General features: G+C 43.9%; 1 protein-coding gene and 1 pseudogene across 3 annotated transcripts in view; one reads left to right on the forward strand and one right to left on the reverse strand.

The window, feature by feature from the left end:
* SLC35E2B (solute carrier family 35 member E2B) overlaps positions 1-18,596 on the reverse strand; it is a 102,709-nt gene that overhangs the window by 53,088 nt on the left and 31,025 nt on the right. Inside the window, exons 1-2 of one of the 3 annotated variants that reach the window (XM_088458694.1) lie at positions 17,837-17,881; positions 7,814-8,295 (exon numbers count right to left, since the gene is read on the reverse strand). In XM_088458694.1, coding sequence (XP_088314820.1) covers positions 7,814-8,135 — 322 coding nt within the window. In that variant the 5' untranslated portion in view covers positions 8,136-8,295; positions 17,837-17,881. Of the gene's footprint in view, positions 1-7,813; positions 8,296-17,836; positions 17,882-18,596 lie in introns of those variants that run through there. The other 2 variants (XM_088458695.1, XM_088458693.1) reach the window with 2 other exon arrangements.
* LOC148474419 (uncharacterized) lies at positions 895-1,513 on the forward strand (annotated as a pseudogene).

The raw sequence follows: 18,596 nt of genomic DNA on the forward strand, positions 1-18,596 counted from the left end.
ACACACATGGCGCAAGACAGATTGTGGCCCCGACTTCCAACAATCTGTCCTTGAGCCATGTGTGTATTAACCGCTTCCAATTAGCGTCATCACCACCATATACTATAGGGGAGGTATTGAGAGTGATCAAATTTGGGGATACTGCAGGCAACAACAATAACAAAGTTTAGATTTTGTAAAACCCTGGAATATCCTCCTCAGCATCTAAAAGGGCACTATATATAGCCTGACTTGCAGTGGGAGGGTTAGTGGGTGGGGAAGTAGGCTGTGACTGGGATGGAGGCATCACAGAGGCAGGTGGGCAGGGCACAGGGTCACCAATATACAGTAAGTAGCTGGATACAAATTGTTACGCAGCGCCCTGATGAGCAACTCATAGACCAGACGCTTGAATTCGGTTTGGGTTTCAGCACTCATTTGCCGCATGGTGCTGTTTATATCAGTGGTGAAGTTATCTAGGTGGTCTGGGGGCCTTTTTAAAAGCTTTTCTGCCTGCTCTAAAAATGTGTCTGCTGGCTCCCTGCTTTGCGTTTTTTTCCCATGACGCTTTCTCTTTTGCTGGGGTGTGGTAGGTGCTGAGGGTGGTACGGTTGGTATTGGGCATATCGACATCCCCCTCACTGTCAGCAATGATGCTAAAATCAGGCGTAGACGCCAATTCCAGTTCTTGTGAGGGAGTCTGTATTGAAGAAAAGATTAAAAAAAATAATGTTCATGTTTAACCAATATTTTTTTTCTAGTTTCCTAATGACGTTGATGAGTGGAAGACTTTGAAATGCATTGGAATTTTCCTAACTGCGGGGGAGCCATTGACTGAAACAATTCCGCATCACCCGACCTGCCAACAGCGGATCATACTATTATAACTACAATGGGTAGTTCTGCATGGTTCTCATGGCAGTGATGAATGCAAATCACGAGGTCATCTTTGTGGATGTTGGCAAGAATGGCCGTGCTTCAGATGGTGGGTTGTACAAACAGACGGCATTTTACCAGAGGCTCACTTCCAAAACACTCAACTTGCCGTCAGTGGAGGAGACGAAGCGCGGCCTAAACTTCGTTTTTGTGGCTGACGAGGCTTTCACAATACATGAAAATGTGATGAAGCCATATACTCAAAGGCCCTTGATGAGAGAAAAGCGCATCTACATTTATCGGCTTTTTTAGGCACGCCGGATTGTGGAAAATGCGTTTGGTATCTTCAGTAACCGGTTCCGCATTTTCCACACCAGCATAACCCTGCGTGTGGACAAGAGACAAGATAGACTGGGTTGTGTTGGCGTGCTGTGCTCTGCATAACTTTTTACAGCGCAAAACAACCCAACAAAGGGTATCAGGCACAGCTATGCCAGAAGACCCAGACCATCCGGAGGAGATTGCCCAGTTAACATCAGTAGCAGCACCATCAATGCAAGCCACAGGGACTGCACGGGCCAAACAGATGAGGGAGGAGTATAAGGCCTATTTTAAAGGGCTGGGTGCAGTACCATGGCAGGAGGACAGTCTCAGATAATTGCCAATTAAGTAGACATTTGCGGAACATTAAAAAAGTGTTTTAAACAAAACAAAAAACCATGGTGTGCATGCACTGTGTCTCTACTTACCAAACTTGCCTGGGACAGTGCAGTGTGACCTTCAGCCTCCCCTCTTCTCTCTCACTCGGCCATAAGGACAAGGGACTGACGCTGTGGTTCTTGTTCCATGATAAATGACATTAAAGGATAGTACCAAAAGGTGGGCCGATACACATCAGCAGAAGCTCCAGAACATTTTGACTCCTCCACCTTCTTTCCTTCTTACAAACACTGTACAGAGATTTTGAAGTTTGGTGTCCACCCATTTCACAGATGCATCAGTACAGTATTGTATTCCACCAATTCTTCTAATGCCAATAGTTTTTTTGACTTATTGGAATAGTCACGACAGCTAACCCTCCATATACACTCCTTTGCCGCCAAATGCTCCAAGAAGCCGGTGATAAACTCACAGACCTTATCCAAAGACATTGCTGGTGCCAAAAAAAAAAAAACCTTAATAAAAATATGGACACATACAATGTTCTCATAATTTGTAATAGTTTGATTAAGTTTAAAGAATTTGTAATGTTGATATGTTTGGTTGTTTAGTAATGTGTATTGTTTTACATTTTTAAAAGTTGTTTTTGGTTTGGTTCTGTTCTTTTGGTGTTTTAATTAATTTGAATCCAGATTGCATTTGATAAATGTAAAAAATTCAGTCATTTATTTTATTCTGTTCCAAATAGGATTTAAATATATAATATATAGACACATTACACATTGCTGGTCAGTTGATGCATTATACACATAGGTGGTCAGTGGGTGGGTGGGTGGGTGATGCATTATACACATGGTAGTCGGTGGGTGGGTGACGCATTATACACATAGGTGGTCAGTGGGTGGGTGATGCATTATACACATAGGTGGTCAGTGGGTGGGTGGGTGATGCATTATACACATGTGATGCATTATACACATAGGTGGTCAGTGGGTGGGTGATGCATTATACACATGGTGGTCAGTGGGTGATGCATTATACACATATGTGGTCAGTGGGTGGGTCACATTGATGGACAGTGGGTCTGCATATTCATTGCAGCTCAGCAGCACTAGTATCAAATACTCACCAAATAATAGCAGGTTGTGCGATCAAGTGTGCTGAATCAATCGTGTCCATCTTCCTTGAAGTCACGATGCTGCACAAAATGGAGACTGGGCGTGTACAGGGGTATGTCAGTCAAGTGACGGAATGGACGATAGATCGTGCAATAGATCGGGAGTACAAACACAAGTACAATCAGCATCACATCGTGTCCAAGATTGCAAATCTTGCCTGCAGCAGGAAAGATCTGAAGATGCGATGTATGACCAGCACATTGGAACAGTGATCGTGAGTGGACACCCCCGATTTGGACATATTTTACACGATTTGTCGATCCGAGGTGTCGAAATCGACAGAATTGTATATAAAAAAAAAAATAGCAGTGTGTAGGCACCTTTATAGTTCTTTTTTCTACATTATTCTCTTTTTTTATTGCAAGTTCATGTAAATCCAGTTATAATGTATATGTATGATAGCTGTAACTCAGCAGCATTGCTATGACATCATACACCTATCCTGTGACATCACAGTGCTTCATCCTGTAACATATCTACAGTTGCTGCACTTACAGTTACAGGAAGGTAAGTCCTACATAGCAGGGTGTGATGGAGGTGGGTAAGGAAAGCAGAGTGCAGTATATTAGGGTGAAAGACGAGACAATATAGAAGAGGGAATATATGTACAAGGATATATAATTAGGAGTTGAAGTACAGGAAGGAATAACAAATTTAGGAACAAAAATTCATAATGTAGTAATCAAGAGGGCAGTATAGATGATAAACACACAAAGTGGCTGGAAGAACAGGGACTTGGGTCATGGACGAGGAATAGACAGGAGAACTGTCCAATGGGCCTATTCATCATCACTTAATTTTCACAAAAGCATGTGAAAATGAATATTTTCACATACTTTTGTAAAACATAAGTGTCAGGGTTATTCATCAAGTTCCAAAAAAGCATTTTGTTCGGAACTTGGCGTTACTGTACGTCACTCTGAGATGGCGTTCAGCCCCCGATAATCTTCACAAGCTGCTGTTTACACGGCAGCCTGTGAGGATTTACATGGTACCCACAGCAGAGCGATATATTCAGATCCCTCTCTGCTGTGTCTGCACTGCTGAGCAGCTCCGGGGCACTGCAGACATGTGACCTACAGGTCACGCATGCACACAAGAGCCCTGACATCCAGTGGAAGGAGCCGGACAGGAACGGAGAGATCCTAAAGGATCCCTTTTCGTGACCCGGGACTCCTCCCCATAGAGAAGGAGCGGGTAGGGGGAGCACTCGCCATCTGAAGATGGCGAATGCTCCCGCAATCAAGCTCCAAAAATATTGCATTTTTAATTCTTTCCCCATACTAGTGTGTGGGGACAGCGGGCCATTCAGGTAAGCAGGAGATTTCTGTGATATCTCCGGCTTTAGCCTTTTGATGAATGGCCCAAAAACTTAAATTTCTACAATTGCAGGGGAAAATGTTCATTTTCACCTGCTTTTGTAGAAATTAAGTGATGATGAATAGAGCCCTATAAGAGAACTTATTTAAATAATCCACAATTTAGGGGGAATACAATAGATCTTTTGGGCCATTGTTCATATTTTAGGCATTTTCAATTTCCTCAATAGTTTGAAAGTCAGATTAACCTTACTGTATTTACATAGATATTTTTCCTCTTCACAACCACAACAATATTTACAGTTTGTCACTCTGCTTGTTCTTACACTAACAATGTCTTCTCCTCTCTTTCCCCTACACAGTAGCTTCTGATCTTTGGTAAGTATTGGAAAGTACTGAACCTCTCCCTTTATCTATTAGTGCATCTCTTAATACCCAGAGGGAAGGGCGATCCTGAAGCCATGGTTCCCCAGAGCTTTCCCCCACAGGGGGTTTTTCCTCTCCCGAGTGCTGAAGGATGACTCTTCGTGAGTCTAGAGGTTGCCCAACTATGTGGCTGCTATTCCATTATGATCACCCATCATTCACCTGTCTCTCCAACGCACACCATTGCGTCTCTTAAGCTCACTACACGGCACGTTCCAGGCAAGGTGCGTCACTCTAGCTTTGAACCCTGTGTCTTTCCAGTGTACACCCCTGCGTCTCTCCAGCTCAGTCCCATATGTCTCTCCAGCTAACACCCCTGCGTCTCTCCAGTTCACACTTCTGTGTCATTGTGTATAATAAATTAGTTTAACATATAATAAAAAAAAAAAATGTATGTATTCATTGACAGTTTCCATTCTTTACTGAACACTACTTTCACAGAGTCCACAAATTATTACTGATATATTTGATACTCTACTGTGCTGCTGGTGCTCCTGATCAGCTATATAACAGCTAGACACATTTATATTTTATATTTAGCAGCTTTGGTGATTTATTCAGGGTTGCCTACCCTCCCGATTCGGGCGGGAGCCTCCCGGTAAAAGGGTGCAGCTCCCGCCCGCCCGGAAAGGCAGGCAAGCCTCCCGCTGATCCCCCGTCTCCCCCCCCCGCCAGTACCTGTTAAACCCCTGCAAAGGGAGGGCCGCTGACACGATTCGCATCATTTTGGCCCCGCCCCCTGCTTCACAATGCCTGTTTTTTCAGCATTGTGTAGCGGAGGCGGGGCCAAAATGACGCGATCGCATGGCCCCGCCCCGTCACACCCGCAAACTGTCTTCAGCCTGACCGGCCACGCCCCCTGTTCTGCCGATCTGGCTGCTCCCTCCCGGAAGGAGCAGCCAGATAGTCGGCAAGTATGGGTTTATTTAATAAGTGTCTAGTTGTAAAACCACACTTCTGATCATGCTTATGCCTGATATTTATAAGATCAGTGTTTTTACAAGCAGGACACAACTAGTAAAAGCACTGCCGTTATAATTATCAGACATAAACAGGAACAAAAGTGTTGGGTTTTACAACCCAATAATTCATAAATAAACCCCTTGGAGAGAAATAAAGTGGAGAAGTTGTCCAAATCAACCAATCAGCTTCTGTCATTTATATAGCACAATATTTGAAATGACAGTTAAAGACTTGATACATCTAAATGACAGTTTTATGTCCCCCTTTCACTTACATAGCAAGTTCAATTATTATTATTAACAATGACTTTGGGGGAGATTTAATAAAGCTTGGAGATAAAATTGTGAGAGATAAAGCACCAAACAACGAGCCCCTGTCATTTTTCAAACACAGCCTGTAAAGTGACAGCTAGGAGCTGATTGGTTGGTGCTTTATCTCTCAAAATAGTATCTCTCTCCAAATCTTTCTCTTTGTCTTGGTAAATAGAGTAAATTCACAGAATAAAATAATGTAAAAAAAATTATATATTTATTATCTGTTCTCCAATAGGTCTCATGGTGCTTAAAAAGGGGTTTCTAGTTTCAGATAACTTTGCTTTATGATTCAAGCTTCTTCTTTGCGAGACAGGGGAGGATTGGGTACTTAAGTGGCCCTGGCAAAATATGAAAGTGGTCTTATGTAGGTTGGAATAAATCAACTATAGGCGGTGCCCAACGCAAAAGTAGGAGTTAGCAAATTGTTATTGTAATCACAATGGTAGTAAGCAAGGCCAATGCAACATGGTAAGCGGAGTCACAGCACCTGTAGGAGGATCCTGTAAGGATAGACATTGGAAACCAGCTATAAAATGACTGAGCTTCCGCCTCGAAAATAAATCACATCTAAAGAATTAGATTGAAAAACATTGTGATGGTAGAGTATATACATGTGCAATAGCGACCCGTGGCCGTTCTCGATGTTAAAAAACTGAATTCAGATGTATTTTAACATCAAGTGACCAACACTTTCACCCCATGCGATGGCGGCTACCATCGGAAAGCCGCCATCGAATGGTAAAAATACTACCATCACAAGAAAAACATTAATGGTGTTAAACCATCAAAATTTGATGTCCATCCCTATTGCAAGTACAGTGCTGTGGGCTATAGCAGATTTATTAGATTATTAGATTTTTTTCCTTGTCAACACTGTCAGTCTCCTGTGGGCCTATTTTCATGGGGGCCCTGGAGTTGCAGCTCCACCCGTCCCATTGTTAATTCGGCCCTGAATGATTGCCATTAATGATACTTATATACTACTTATATCTCAATTCTCTACTCACCATCTAGCTGTACTGCCACGAAATGTGGTTGTGCAGGAAATATATTTTATGGGTAGGGTTTAAGTTGTAATATGTTTAAGCATAACTCATTAGAAATCTTACTTCTTAGCATTCTTTCTGATGTGTTCGAATCAGCATCAGCAACAACAGGCATCTATGACTGATGCCAGCACCATTATTATTCGCAATTGTAGGCTGAACAAAACAGACTGGTTATACTTCTTTACACCAATTTGTGTAAACAATTTAACAAGGCAGCACAAAGGTTTAATTAACAATTAAAACTACAAGATACCAAAAAAAGCCATGTAGCCAAAATTACTGTACAGCGAGTATGGTAAACTAAAACAGTAAGCATTTAAAATGACAACTTTGAAGATTAATTCCTTAGTACAACACCTATGTATCCTATGTATGGCATCTACTCAGTAACATACCTTAGAAACAACACAGAAACCTGAAAGTACAGTGGTAAAAAGGACAACAATACTGCACACAATGAACTGATCTGTAATCAGAAATTGGGTGCTTTTTCATTCATTTAAGTTTTCCCACAAACTGCAATGAAAATTGAATTTAAAAAATGCAACAATTCAGCATTTTGAATTAGGCCACTTATATCCATTTCAAGTTAACTGAACTTGAAAAGCAGCTTACAAAACACCTATTAACACATAGTAAGTGTTAATAAGAAAAAAGCAAAAACTAATACTTTAGTGTTAGCACACACTGGTGTGCTTCCCTGGGGTTGCTGGCCTTCGCCGGTTTTTGGGGGTTCTGCACCCCAGACTTTGACCAAGTATTAGGGACCTCCGGTAATCAGAAGCCGTGACGTGGCCTGGAGGCTTAGCCATATTTTTGCAAATATATGCAACTGAGATCTCAATCTATCACCTTGTAGTTTTTCAAATCTTACTGCTGATTTCTTTCTGAGTGCTGGGAGAATACTTTTTGCTGTTTCTTGTATATAATAACCCCTCGCTTACATATATATTACTTAAAGTGATTCAGCGGCTACCAACATGTAATAAAATTCACAAATATACAGACAGGCACAATTTGGTTTAGAGAAAGAACTCTGGTAAACATACCCAACATGCTTGGCTCCCCCTCCAGTAAGGTGAGGATATATTTATTTAGGAAAAGAGTACAGAAGCTGAAGAAAAACCATAGAGAGAGGTAGATGAGTGCTCGAGAGTTGCAAATACCCCGATCAGACTCGATAATCGTTGTCTCTGTGATGGTGATCTGCAATACATTCTCATCTGGTACGCTATCACTGCGTGTGATTACAATCTTCTCCGCCCGATGAGGGAACAGAATTCCAGTATGAAATGGACCTTTCCCCTTCAGCTTATCCGGAGATAGGAGGATTTTTGAGCCTTCTGGGGCTTGCGAGTTACCAGACGGCATCTTGATAGTCACAACCTGGCTGTGTGTGTCATCTGTAAATTCACACCGCCCGGTATGGAAAGGTCCTGGTGAGCGAGGCTCAGTTCAGTCCGTTTCGTTCTCCAGCAGCTCCCATGGTAAATGCACCTGGATGAGGACCTTATGAACTATGCTTCACGTCCTAAAGAGGAAGGGAGAATAGTTACATTATTCAACTCAGGAGATCTGTATATAAAAGACAGAAGGTTACATTTTAAAGCCCAATTAAAAAAAAAAAAAAAGCTTAGAGAACAAGAAGCTGACGCAGGTACCAAAGTGTGAGCTGCTGCTGCTGTCAATGGAGGTAATCGCTTGACCTCTATTTAACAAACAAAAATAAAAACATGAGAGTGCTGTTCACAGGTTCTGTCAATTTGGATGTATGTATGTAAAGATAATATTCAGCTGCAACGCTAAATGTATGGGTTCAAAGTTACAATAACTCACATAATTTATTTAAAAACGCAAAAAGACGCAAATTAAAAAAAAAAAAAAAAAAAGAAGGACATCAAAAAGCATATAAATACGTTTTTAAAAACCATGGCAAATTTATATTGTATTGAAACACTTTCAAATGAAGGATATGTATAATACTATTCATTTCCAGTCACAGCTGATTATTATACATACGGAGTCTGTGAACATCTGTCTTGTTTTTATGTTGGGGATTTCTATAAAACAAACATTGATGTCTTGCTAATAAGAATAATAATAGTCTGATAAACCATTCCAAACCAGCCATATAAAGGGCTGTACTCCAAACATGCTCAGAAATGAGTGCCACCCTTTCTCAGCACTGTTGGCAAGTACAAACCACGCTTAAAAAGCCCCCACTAGTTATTACTATCAGGGGGAGAAAGGAAAGACATGGCACTTTAATAATGTCATTGGCACATACAACTCTCCAGCTGAGGTTAGCCGTTAGCTGGCCACACACTAGACCAACTTTCATCCAACTAGTTGATAGGTTGGAATGAAAATCTGGTAACATATGGGTGTAACTGATGATCAGCAATTTGCTCCTAAATGCCAGAGAACAGATGAAAATGGTCGTTCAGACAAGTTTGTTAAATGTTTGATCAAAACAATTTCTTCATACAACAGTTTTTAGTTTAATTTCTGGCGTTTGGGAGCAAACTGCTGATTGTCATTTGCTTTCATCCCTTACCAGATTTTCATTCCAACCAATCAACTAGTTGGATGATTGGATGCAAGTTGGTCTAGTGTGTGGCCAGCTTAACCCTAAAAATCGACAAAAAACTATATTGACATGTTAAATGCGTCAACATTTTAATCATGTCGACCTAAATGTTTACATATTAATTGTCGACTCAATTACCATGTCGGCATTCTGACTGTTGACATTAAAAACCTGTAGATATTCTGATTGTCAACCAGACACCGTAATTCAGGGATTAAATAATGTATACAGTGGCTTTACATAAGTTTGCATCGGTTTAAACGTCAAGCAATGATATGCAGGTATCTTTATACATTCTATGTATTATTGATGGCTTTCTTGGTAACCAGAACTACCATGTTTTATTAATGCACAATGGGGACGATTCTGAGGTGGAACAAAGGAAAAGAGCAAGTAACTTTGCACCTGGAACAAACCATGTTGCAATGCAAGGGGTGCAAGTACATTACATTGTCCTTGCATGCAGGTTAAATAAAGGCTGCTTTTACATGTTGCCCAGCTTTATTTTTACACTGCAATTTAGTTTGGAAACACCCCTCTCAAAATCTAAGTGTCTCTGCATATTCTATATTTTCCCCTCCTGCAGTGCAGCATGGTTTTACCAAGGTGTAAAAAGTCACGCTCCCAAACAGCACATTACTTGAGGGGGAGGAGGAAACGCTCCTAAACAGCACACTGCTCAGTCAACAAGACATTGAAACATGAAAATGACCTTTTAGCCAAATCATTCAGACCAAGTAAAAAAAAAAAAAATAGTACAGCAATTCCATAATTTAAACTGCACGAGTGTATCACACCCAGTTTATTATTATAGTATTCTGTGATCAACTATATTAAACAAAGAAAAAAAAAAAAAAAAAAGAAATGAAAATAAGTGACCTAAATATAAGTAGCAGAGCCATAACCAGACATTTTGGTGCCCTGCGTCTGAAAGCGCTCTGGTGCCGCCCCCCCCCCCCCCCCCCCAAATTGTAGTCAGGAACAGTATATGCCTCAGGCCCCAAAAAAGGGGGCGTGGTCTCATGGATAGGGCATGGCCACACTATAGTCACATTACGCCACAAGCGGTGTCACTTATTCACATAACACTACATACTGCAGTGTTCTCCCCAGGCTGTTTTCTGCGGGCGCATCGCCCGACAGAAACAGCCTGCCGCCCAGCACTTTTCCCCATTGTCCCCCGCTGTGGAACGCTGGCCTCTGAAGTGACCGGAGGCTAAAGAAGCCTCCGATCGCCTCAGACGCCAGCGTTCCCAGTGATACACTGCGCGGGTGACGTCACCTGCGACATGAGGAGCCTGCCCCGCGCGCCTGCTGGATCTAGTTAGATCCAGACAGCGCGAGGCAGCGGGAAGCAAGTAAAGGTAAGTGCTGGGCTGGGGCCAGGACCAGTCTGGGGGCAGTATTGAAGTTTGGGGGCACTGCATAAGGGACCAGACTGTGGGCACTGCATAAGGGACACTATTAAACCTGGGGGCACTGCATAAGGGGCCAGCCTGGGGGCACTGCATAAGGGACACTATTAAACCTGGGGGCACTGCATAAGGGGCCAGCCTGGGGGCACTGCATAAGGGATACTATTAAACCTGGGGGCACTGCATAAGGGGCCAGCCTGGGGGCACTGCATAAGGGACACTATTAAACCTGGGGGCACTGCATAAGGGGCCAGCCTGTGGGCACTGCATAAGGGACACTATTAAACCTGGGGGCACTGCATAAGGGGCCAGCCTGGGGGCACTGCATAAGGGGCCAGCCTGGGGGCACTGCATAAGGGACACTATTAAACCTGGGGGCACTGCATAAGGGGCCAGCCTGGGGGCACTGCATAAGGGACACTATTAAACCTGGGGGCACTGCATAAGGGGCCAGCCTGGGGGCACTGCATAAGGGACACTATTAAACCTGGGGGCACTACATAAGGGACCAGTCTGGGGGCACTACTTGAGCCAAGGGGCAATGCATAAGGGCAAAGTTAAACTACAGGGGGCAATGCATAAAGAGGAAAACTACAGGGGGCACTGTATAATGGGCACTTTTGACTGAGAGCCAGTGGGGGAGCAGCCAGAGACCTGTCGGGCTGGATTGGTAAGGGAGATACCCCTTTTCCCGGTGCGGCATAATTGCGAAGGCCCCCACCCGGCTACTTTTGAATGCCACCCGGCTGGAAAAAAAATTCTGGGGAGAACAGTGTATTGTATTAGTATCCCTTATACACGATACGCTAAACTGTAGTGGTGCCCCTTACACATTACGCCACAAAGTAGTAATGCCCCGTGCACACAGTACAAAGCCCCCCCCTTACACATTATGCCACACAGTACAAAGCGCCCCCCGCCCCTACACATTATTCCACGTCATGACTTCTCTCCCAGTCCACTGCCAGACACAATGGTGTATTTTCAGCAGCCATTTTGACCACAATTTGCATGAACACACACATAAAACGCCATTACTGTACATTGGTTACGTCTACACACCTCCTGACCTGGCCCCACCAATAGTCAAAGTCACAAGTCTATGTTTAAAACTTAAAAAACACACACACACACACACACACACACACGGAGATCTATGAAAAAGTGTAAGTTGTTGCGCGATAAAAAGCGGCAACTTGTATTTACTTCCTGCTCTGAATACAGCTGGGTGCACACAGATATATTGGCCAATTAATCAGCCAATATACCTGCTGCCCGTCTGCCAATGTGTACCCGCGATATGCTGCACAACCAATGGACAGATAGATCTGCAGACATATCTGTCCATCGGCAAGAGTGTACACATGCAGCGACAGCTGCAGGGAGGGGGACGGACCAGTCCCTTCCTACACACTGAACAGAGATGATGGTTGTTTAGTGTGTATGCACAACCATCATCTGCAGATATATCTGTTTAGTGTGTACCCAGCCTTATGCTGGGTACACACTGGCCGATATATTAGCGAATCAACTGATCGGCCAATATATTGTGCCCCCGTCGGCCAGTCTGTACAGACGATATGTCTGAACAACATCGTTCACAGACATATCGCATTGGCTGTGCTGCACAGTCAATGAACAGTATGTCTGGAGACATATATGTCCATCGGCAAGTGTGTATGGGAAGGCAAGGTTTCCCAGCAGAACATTGACCAGAGTTTTGGACCATCCATCGGTCCTTTCTCCAGATGTTTGCCGACAATCTATGTTTTTCTTCCGATGTTAGTGTTTTACCATTCGATGGCAGCATTCCATTCTATGCCTCCCATGGCTGCTGTGTGCGGTGTCTCTGCCGCTGTAAAACCTTTCTGGCTCATGCTGCTGGGATCGTTGGAGGCTGTCTCTCACTGCCTCAGACCTGGCCCTCAGTCCTTTCCCCCCCCCCCCACCCTCCCCTCTCTGCTAGCTCTGATTGGCTCTCACTGTCTCAGAGAGCCAATCAGTGTGCAGCCCTGGCCCTACAGCAGCTGTCATTCACAGACACACAGAGTGACAGATAACATTACACCAGCAGAGATCGGAAGTGATTTCTCTGCTGGTGCTGTAATAGGTTAGTTTTCTTTGGGTGGAATTCAATTCTCTCCAGCCCCTATCGCGCCCGACGGAGCTATTCTATTCTTGCTCCTGTCGGGCGCGATCAGCTGCCAAGCGCTACATTTCAGCTCGCAGCCCCTGGGGGATGAGAGCTGAAATGTGAGAAAAGTGACATGTTTGGGCGCCCAAACATCACTTTTCGCGATCGCGCCCAGCACTTTGGACGGGTTTAGCTGCTTTACGCGGCTAAACCTGACCTCTATGAGCGCGATCAGCATGAAATTCTGGCATAATTGAATAGCGGCCTGCGATCTCCTGTCACTTTAGACGGGAGATGCGGGCCGCGAAATCAATTGAATTCCACCCATTGTGTTAGAAGTATATTTTGTACGTTTTTACACTTCACTTTCTTGTTGCTTAAAGTGCCCACAGCAGCAGCAGCGTGGCAGTGACAGTGTGTCTCTCATTCTCCTCCTAGTCCTCAGTCAGCTCTGCCTGCGCTGTTTTTTTTTGTAGCTTCATGTCCGAGCCCCTCCCCTAACCCCGCCCCTTTACTATCCATATGAAATAGTTTTTACCATTTAATGTTTTTGATGCGATGGTTAGTTACCATTGCATCGAAAGTTTCAATGGTGGAAGCACTGCCATCATATGATGGTGGGCTTCCGATGTCCATCCCTAGTGTGGGGTGACGTCTGTTCAGGAAGCTGGAGGCGGGCTGCGGAGGGGCTGGAGGCCGTTCACTGAAGGACCCGAGATCCGCAAAGGCTTATGGGAGGAGCTGCTATTGCTGGGCATGCACAGCAGCTCCCCCATCTGTCTTCTTTTTTTTTTTTTTTTCTTACCTGACTTCGCTTCTGCGCAGAATGCTATACAGCTGCGCTGCCTGACCAGAGCTAATCTCCAATCACAGCAGCAGGACGGGGAGCTAATGTCCGGGGAAGGGTGAGTCACTAAAGAAAGGGCTGGCCACCAAAAGAACCAGCACAGCGGGAACTGTCCCAGCGGCCTAATCCGCCCTGACCAGGACTCTTTGGAGGAGGAGGAGGAAGCCTGCTGCTGGTTGTTGGTCGGTGTGCATGGTGCGAGTCATTGCCAGCTCCCACCTTCCTTCCTACGCTGCATTACAGATACAGTCGAACACTACAACAGGCGGGGAGGGGCCGGACCACACAGAGCTGGCAGCTGCAGCGCTGCCCGCTGTCATGTGTATTAGTAGAGGTGCGCCCAGCAGAGAAGGAGCCGGGCACACCACTACTATTGCACATTGCAGCCGCAGCAGATGAGAGGGGGGTGATCGTGGGTGGAGGTGACCGATTCCACCAGCAGGGCATGTGCGCTCTGTGCGGGCGCACTTGCCGCACCACCCTAGTTACGGCCCTGATAAGTAGTTGTCCTAAGGTGTACAACCTCTTTACTAGATATGAAACCAAGCATTCAACTTTCTTGGGCACAGATAACCACCCGCAGCCCCTTCAGGGTTACTAAAGAGAAAATGTAATCCCCATCTGAGTTGGAAATGTCATAATAACAGTGTCATTGACTATCTGGGTAAGTTCTTGAGTGCACCGATCAGACATGGAAATTACCATATGTTACAAAACACGCACTAGTCTCTCTGAAAACATTTCCTAACATATCCAAAATAAAATGCGCTTAACACAAATAAATAAAAGCTGGCCTTAAATTGAATTCTCTGTGGACATAGATTGCATCTATGGACTCAGTTGCTGCTATTTCATCTACAGTAAGGATCAGAGCAATAGCAAACTGTACATTCTGTAGATTTCGGCTTTAGGCAACAGACTGCCTTAATCCTCCCAGTAAGCAATCAAGCCCACACATACTTACATCTGTGGTCACAAGCAGTACAGTAATTATAGAACTGGCATATGGGAAAAGTAACAAACACTCAAAGTAATTAAACTCAATAAAGTGCAGCTCCTAGTTTGGTGTTCAACACAGATAAATCATTACGTTTATTAGCTGTATAAATATATAATCATGATTAATTATGTCCCAAGCTCACCTTTGTCAGTGCTCAATTGGTGGTCACAATATGAACAGCTCTATAGAGCGAATAACCAAGTGACAGACTGAACTTCTCCCTGAGCAGCCAAGCTTACATAATAGGAAAACCCAATTCCTATGCCAGAATTATGCTGTACACTCCCGCAATGTAAATATCAATCACACACAGCTAAAAGCAAGATTAAACTTACTCTATTTAAAGTATTTTACTACTGCATTCTACCGATATCTTACACATTAAAAAGGACAACTAATTACCGTTTTGTTACTGAAATACAAAGTACTACTATGAAGACCAAAGGAAGAATGCAAAGCTTCAAAGGGAGGAACAAAAACACGCTCCTCACACAGTTTGCTAATAAATAGCATGGTGGGGTCAATATGAACCTGCTATTGTATTATAGAGATTCTCATATTTACCGGCATATGCGCTAATAATCGCGGACTGCCACGATTATTAAAGATCCATATTATGGCAGATATTTTCATTTTTAATGAAAATAACCCTATGTACTAAAGGAAATTTGCAGGGATAACTGTTGCAGTAACCGCTGTCCCTGCGAGTTATATCCAGGCATTTGTTGAAGTCTTTCACAAAAGGGGTATATTTACTGAAGTGGAGTTTATAAAAGTGGAGATGTTGCCCATAGTAACCAGATTTTAGCTATTATCTTCTAGGAAGCTGCTAGATAAGTGTTAAAGTAGAATCTGATTGGTTGCTATGGGCAACAAGTCCACTTCTACACCTAAGCATGCGTACAGTGTCAGTTTCCGCCAGAGGCTGCGGGAGAGAGATTGGAAGATCTCTTTTCTCAGAGTAAAGCCTCAATAGGCTTAAAGTAATTTACACCACCTTCAGATGGTGTAATAAACTTACAGGGCCGAACTCTGAAAAGCTTGACTTTTTGGAGTTTGGTACATAGGGGTTACATCGTAGACATTGACAATAATGGCGACTGCAATCTGCACTAATTAGCACTCTTTCTGTGATTTCTTCTGCATTGTGCTATTAGTACATACATAGAAACAATTCATAAAATTATGCAGAAACTGCAGTTTCTACATAATTATATGGAAAAAAGTTGAATAAAAGAGGCACTAGTTTAGTCACCTGTGAGAAAATTTACAGTTTTTGATCTGGTGGAGCTTCAAATTCTATACACAGAAACTGCATTACTCCCAGTTCTCAGCTTTCCAAGGAAATGCAGGATAGTGATTTACTACATGGTGAAATTACTACTTGCAATGCTAACAATTTTTTTTTTTTGTCAAATATGCTGGTTATATCTAAAAAGAAAAAAAAAAATGAAAAAGAAAAGAGAATGTATAGGTAGGTGGTATGTGTCAAAGAAACATCTATGCCAGGACCCAAGGTTTCCCAACAGAACATTGCCCAGAGTATTACACCATCTCCGACAACTTTCTTTCGCCCCATAGTGCACCCTCATACCATCTCCTTCCCAGGTAAAAACAGCACATGCACCCTGCGTGCACCTGGCCGACCACATGAAATAAAAGAAAGTATGATTCATCAGACCAGGATAACTTCTTCCATTGCTCCATAGTCCAGTTCTGACACTAACATGCCCATTAAATCAAAAACAGAAAAAGTATTATATATAATCTGTGTGTGCCCATTGTGAGAATACTTTTTTTGTTTTTGATTTATACTACATTTTATTTATTCTCTGGTGCACCTCCCCAGTAATATTAAATATAAGATTTGACATTGATTAGGGGAATGGATTCTGAGAGATAAGAGTTCCTGTGCGGATATATTTTTTGTGTTGTGTTTGACTAACATGCCCATTGTAGGCACTTTCAGCGCAACCCCATACACAGCAAGCTGTGATGCACGGTGTGTTCTGACACCTTTCCATCATAGCCAGCAGTAACTTTTTTTCTCGCAATTTTTGACACAGTAACTCTCACCACATGCATCAATGAGCCTTGGGTGCCCATGACCCCGTTAACAGTTTAATGGTTGCCTTTCCTTGGACCACCTTTGGGAAATAACCACTGCATACCGGCAACACACCACCTACCGTTTTGGAGATGCTCTGACCCAGTTGTCCAGCCATCATGAATTGCCAATTTATCCTGCTTCCAACACACCAACTTCAAGAACTGAAGCTGGCCATATCCGCTACAATTATCGGGGCGATCTGCCGATATCGGCGGATCGCCCTGATAATTGTAATGTGTGTGCGGGTGACCGAGGGCTAACTATTGCTCAGGCGGGCATGCCGGATTGTCCAGCATGCCCGTCCAATGCGATATTTATATACCAGGCAGTGTATGCCCAGCCGCGGCCGACAGACAGATATTTACTGTGTTCCTTCCCATGGAAGGAACAGGGAAATGTCTCCTCCCACGGGGACGCAGCGCGGATGTCGGGATAACACACTGAGAAATCTCACAGTGTATACCGCGGACATCTGCGGCTGCCAGATAAAATGTCTGTCGGTCTGACAGGCATTTTATCTGGCAGTGTATGCCCAGTTTGAGTATTCACTTGCTGCCTAATATATCGCACCCCTTGACAGGTGCCACTGTGATGAGGCAATGGATGTTATTCACTTCACCTGTCAGTGGTTTTAAGGTCATGGCTGATCAGTGTAAATAATGTCACAGAGGTAACACAAAATTATGGTGTGTGTGGGTGTGTGTAATATATTATATATATTGTGACACAGTTAGGTTAGGGGGTCCCTCTCCTGGGTAGAGGACTCCTTACACACACACACACACACACACACACGTCTGGATGCAAGTACAAGCTGGTCGGCGCCAGTCTTTATTGTACAATGACAGAAATATAAAGAAAACAAATATAAATCCTAGCCCTGTCGGGGCACTAACTTCACAGGTAGTTCCCTCACTACCAGAACCTGGCAGGGCCTAATGCCCTCGCCAGCAACAAAGCACAGCACAGTACTCACAGATAGGTTTTTCAAGTGTCTCTGAGCAAACTCCCTGCCTGCTCTCCCAGGTGAGACAATCAGCCCTCAACACGCTAGGCTTATATTGGCCACCCTCAGGTGGGAACCCAATCAAGCCTGTTACTAGGCTGCGAGAACCAAAACCTGGAGTGGCCGTGGGTGGAGCCCTCCCTCTCCTCTCACCCACAACCCCCAGGTCCCAAACCGGCTTTTCAAAAAACCGAAACTCAAGCCTGCTACACTGCAGACTTTCTCCTGGGGGTTTAAAACACAAAAGACAGGAATCTGGGACAAATGTACCTGCCACAGACCACTTTACCAGTGATCCTATCACAATGTACATAACTCCAACACTGTGAATCCACACCATATACATAGGGCTCGATCCTATTAGCCGCGATGATCTCGTCAGTGCAAGTCATCGCAGCAATGGCCGCACTTTACGGCAGCCTGGATTGGCTGAATTTTGCTTGCAGCCCCATAGGGCTTAGAGCAAAATTCAGCGAATTCGGGCTCGGATAGGGCCGCAAAGGGTGCGAGGTGCTGATCCACTCGCACTTAATAGGATTGAACCCATAGAATGGGTTTAAACTTTAGGTCAGTGATTCCCAAACTTTATTGAACCACAGCACTCTAGAGTATCAGCATTGTTTTCATGGCACTCCATAGCCAAAAATGTGTTATTGAGATATTCAGAAATGTAGTAAAGTAAAGTAAATTGTGCTGACCTGTCATCCCTAGGTTCAGTTATGTGGCGGTG

The sequence above is a fragment of the Taudactylus pleione genome, unplaced genomic scaffold (genome assembly GCF_031769625.1).
Source record: "Taudactylus pleione unplaced genomic scaffold, aTauple2 ptg000845l, whole genome shotgun sequence".
NCBI lineage: Eukaryota > Metazoa > Chordata > Amphibia > Anura > Myobatrachidae > Taudactylus > Taudactylus pleione.